At 45.4% G+C, this 4,002-nt stretch overlaps 1 protein-coding gene across 1 annotated transcript; it reads left to right on the top strand.

Moving 5' to 3' along the window:
- The first annotated feature begins 552 nt into the window (after positions 1-552).
- Positions 553-2,076, top strand: LOC144990214 (uncharacterized). The gene is made up of 3 exons (XM_078943239.1): positions 553-606; positions 648-723; positions 893-2,076. Exons 1-3 carry the CDS (start codon positions 553-555, stop codon positions 1,540-1,542), a joined length of 780 nt encoding a protein of 259 aa, XP_078799365.1. The 3' UTR covers positions 1,543-2,076.
- Positions 2,077-4,002: the final 1,926 nt, after the last annotated feature.

Genomic DNA, 4,002 nt, shown 5'->3' with positions numbered 1-4,002 from the left:
TTGTTTTTTAACCGGTTTGATTTCTCTCTTTCCTATAGACCAGGCTCTCTGAACACGAAGGCTGACGCACTATCCCGAAGGGATGCCTGCCCATCACGGGAGGAGACTCCGGAATTCATCTTGCCAGTTTCTGCTCGACTAGCAATAATAAATACTGATATTGAGGAGGAGGTACGATCTGCTAATCAGGGCTCCCAGTCTCCGTCAGCCTGTCCCACAGAATGTATTTATGTTCCAGATAACCTCAGAGCAAAGGTAATACAATGGTTCCATTCATCCCGCATGTTTTGCCATCCTGGTCAGAGGAGAACTTTTGCTATTATACGACAGAGGTTTTGGTGGCCAAGCATGAGAAAAGACATCACTGAATATGTCTCTGCTTGTACAGAGTGTGCTCAAGTCAAAGCTTCTACATCCCCTCCCGCTGGGTTGCTACAACCGCTGTCAGTCCCTGGAAGACCCTGGTCCCACATCTCTTTGGATTTCGTCACAGGGCTTCCACCATCTGACGGGAAGACTGTTATCCTAACCGTGGTGGATCGGTTTTCAAAGATGGTGCACTTCATTGCTCTTCCTAAACTCCCTACAGCTAAGGAGACTGCTGAGGCCCTTCTCAACCATGTATTTCGCATCCACGGCATTCCTAGGGATATCGTCTCGGACAGAGGTCCCCAATTTACAGCCAAGTTCTGGGCAGAGTTCTGTCGCCTACTGGGAGTGTCTGTGAGTTTATCTTCTGGCTTCCATCCACAGTCTAACGGCCAATCTGAACGGCTTAACCAGCAGTTGGAGACTAGCCTCCGCCTCCTCTGCACCCGAGAGCCGGCTTCATGGTCCCGTAACCTCATCTGGGCGGAATACGCCCATAACACTCTTCCTTCATCTGCCACAGGGTTGTCTCCCTTCAAGGTGGTGTATGGGTACCAGCCCCCTCTGTTTGCCTCCCAGGAGGGTGAGGTCTCTGTTCCCTCAGCCTACGCTTCTGTCCGGAGATGTCAGCAGGCCTGGCGCAGGGCCCGGCAGACTCTCCTGAGGACTGTGGAGACCTACCGTACTGCTGCCAATAGACGAAGAGTTGCAGCTCCTTCCTATCAGGTGGGCCAAAAAGTATGGCTTTCTACTGCTAATCTTCCCCTCCGTCTGGAGAACAGGAAGCTGGCGCCGCGGTTTGTTGGACCCTTCCCTATCTCCAAGGTGGTCAACCCAGTTGCTGTTCGTCTACGCCTGCCCAGACCCCTCCGCATACATCCCACTTTCCATGTCTCCAAGGTGAAGCCGGTTAGGACCAGTCCCCTTGTTCCCTCTGCCAATGCCCCGCCTCCAGCTCGGTACATCGACGGGGGTCCTGCCTACACCGTGAGACGGCTGCTCCGTTCTCGTCGTCGTGGAAGGGGTTTGCAGTACCTGGTGGATTGGGAGGGCTATGGCCCGGAGGAACGTTCATGGGTCCCTGCTCGGTTTGTTCTCGACCCCACCATGATCGCGGAGTTCCATAGAGACCATCCTGATCAACCCGCACGACCGTCTGGAGCCGGTCGTTGAAGAGGAGGTACTGTCATGACAGCAGCTGCCCTGCCCCCCCAGCTGCTGCTCGTCACCTCTGATTCACTCCACCGGTTCACTTGAGTATATATTGCTGCCATGCAGCTCCACTCACTGCTGGAACGTCAAGTCTTCTGCCTGATTCCCAGCTTACTCATGCTTTGTGGTTTCAGTCTGTCTGCAAGCCTGCTTTTTGCTCCACGCTCTCAGATCTCCTGCCTGCCTGCCTGCCTGCCTGCCTGCCTGCCTGCCTGCCTGCCTGCCTGCCTCAAGCTTCCAACAATCAACCTACCTGCCTGCGACCTCCAGTTTCTCACTGCCAAGTCCTCTCTCAAGATACCAAGCAGTAAGACATTCCTCATCTACAAAACTCTGTGTTCACGGACTTCCTCATTCCTAGACCGGCTCTGGACTCTGCTCCGTTCCCCTCCTCTCATTCCTCATCACCCACAAGTCTGCCTCAGCTCCCTCTGGTGTCAAGTTTCAGCCATCATCCTGCCTGCTCTGGTCCTCAAATAAACTCTGAAGTTCTTACTCCTGGGTCTGTCATATTTTGTTGGTCCTCAAGACCTGGTCCTGACAGCTATGAAGATTTTTGAAACAGTGTTATGTCTATTCTATCTGATATAGTGCTATTTTTAATCATAGTCATGAATATAATCTGCCCTTATTTTTTGTTTTTCACACAAAATAAATGTTTATAATGTAGTAAATTACCAGCAAATTCAAAGTTGCGGTCTGCTTTTGTAGACAAAACAAAGTGCTTCACCTGAGTCTGCCTTTCCTGAACAGTCACCAGATAATCTATTATCAGTCATTTATTTTTAGAATAAGCTCAAAGCACAAATTGCTTTTCTTTTAAATTGGATTTTACAACATTGTTGTTGTGTTTATATTCAATAGTAAAAAGAAAAAAAATTATGAAGGTGTACTAAATAGAAACTTTCCTGTTTGACTTTCTTATGTTTTTATTCAAGTAAATCTGCTACAGCAGGAGAATTTATTTGACTCACGATATGTTTTATTTTGAAAGGAATTTGAATGTGCTGCTGTCATAAATAAAATAAGTTAAAATTTTTTGAAAAAAAATAACATAAAACTGTTGTAATTCAATTATTGTAAATGTTTAAATACTACATGTTATAAATGAACGTGTTAACGGCTACAAAAAACATAAATTACGTTTTTTAAATGGTGAGGTGGGACTTTTCGGCTCTTGCTGGGTTTTGGTTGGTAAGATACTGACCCAAGTGGCTCTTTAAGCATGAAAAGATCAATAGTATTAACCTAAAAAGATAAGAGATTCCAAACAGAATCACTTTTGCCGTTTCTGCACACGTTGCAGAAAATGAGGGGCCACATTTCCTACCACAAATCCTATCCAGCTCACCCTAAATAATGGAATTTTCACTTGACCCCAAACCAATATATGCCAGTATATTACAGAGTAGCTTTTGTGTTCTACACCCTCCTGACTAGTCGTGTGTTTTTATCCACAACCCACCACAGAGCCTCCTTCTCGGCTGGTTCCATTTATGCAGAAATGTGTTTACAGCAACAGCAGGAAGCCATCTGAGACTATCTCACTTCCTGTCAAAGGGTTTTAGTGGAGAAAAAAAAATACAAATTTTAACACAGAGTAAAAAGGCTTCCTTGGTTTATTTCTAAAAGTGATGCTTTTCTTCATCAGTGACGTTTTTCCTGACAGGGGGATGACTACAACATAACTTTAGTTGGTGCAGATGCAGAAGTTGGACCTGACGGACTCGTCAGGACTCGTCAGGACCTGCTCTTTCAGTGACTGTTCTGAAGCAGGAAGCGGTTGTGGAGCGGCTGCCATTGTACCTCTGAGATCACCAACTGGATAGCTCTAACCCTTGTGCTATCCTATGACCCCACCCTTGCATTGACGTGTTCTCCCTACCATGACAAAGGTGGATAAAGGTGGAAAGATTTCATGTAATCCATGGACACCAGTGAAGATCACAAATCATTGAAGAAAAAAGGTTTAGAGCACTGTCTAGTGGGTCTACATGACCCAACTCCCAAGGTTAAAGTGCCTAGGATAGCACAAGGGTTAACAGTCACCTCTAGAGCTCAAAGCAGCCATAAGTTTGGGGAAATCAATGTTTGCAAGTTCCAAAAGCACACGATTAACTTTGACATGTCCCAAGTGAAGGAAATCAGCAACAGCTAGGCAAATGTCACGGTGAAGTTTTAACTTAGAAATATTTAAAAATATAAAGACATAATTAATCTATTATTTCAGATTTCCCTCACACAGATTAAATCATTCTTCAGACAGATTTTTCCCAGCTTTGTTTGAACTTTAATTCATTGTTTCTTCTGTTAGTTGCCACAGGAACATTCTTTGGCACCAAATGCAACCAAATAATTAATACATAGTATCAATATTAAAAAAGGATTGATCTGATTATTCTAACACAGATAACTGACATT

The sequence above is a fragment of the Oryzias latipes genome, chromosome 24 (genome assembly GCF_053564925.1).
Source record: "Oryzias latipes strain Hd-rR chromosome 24, Olatipes_Hd-rR_3.1".
NCBI lineage: Eukaryota > Metazoa > Chordata > Actinopteri > Beloniformes > Adrianichthyidae > Oryzias > Oryzias latipes.
Note: the sequence above shows the minus strand (reverse complement) of the source record. Positions and strands in the feature narration are given on the sequence as shown.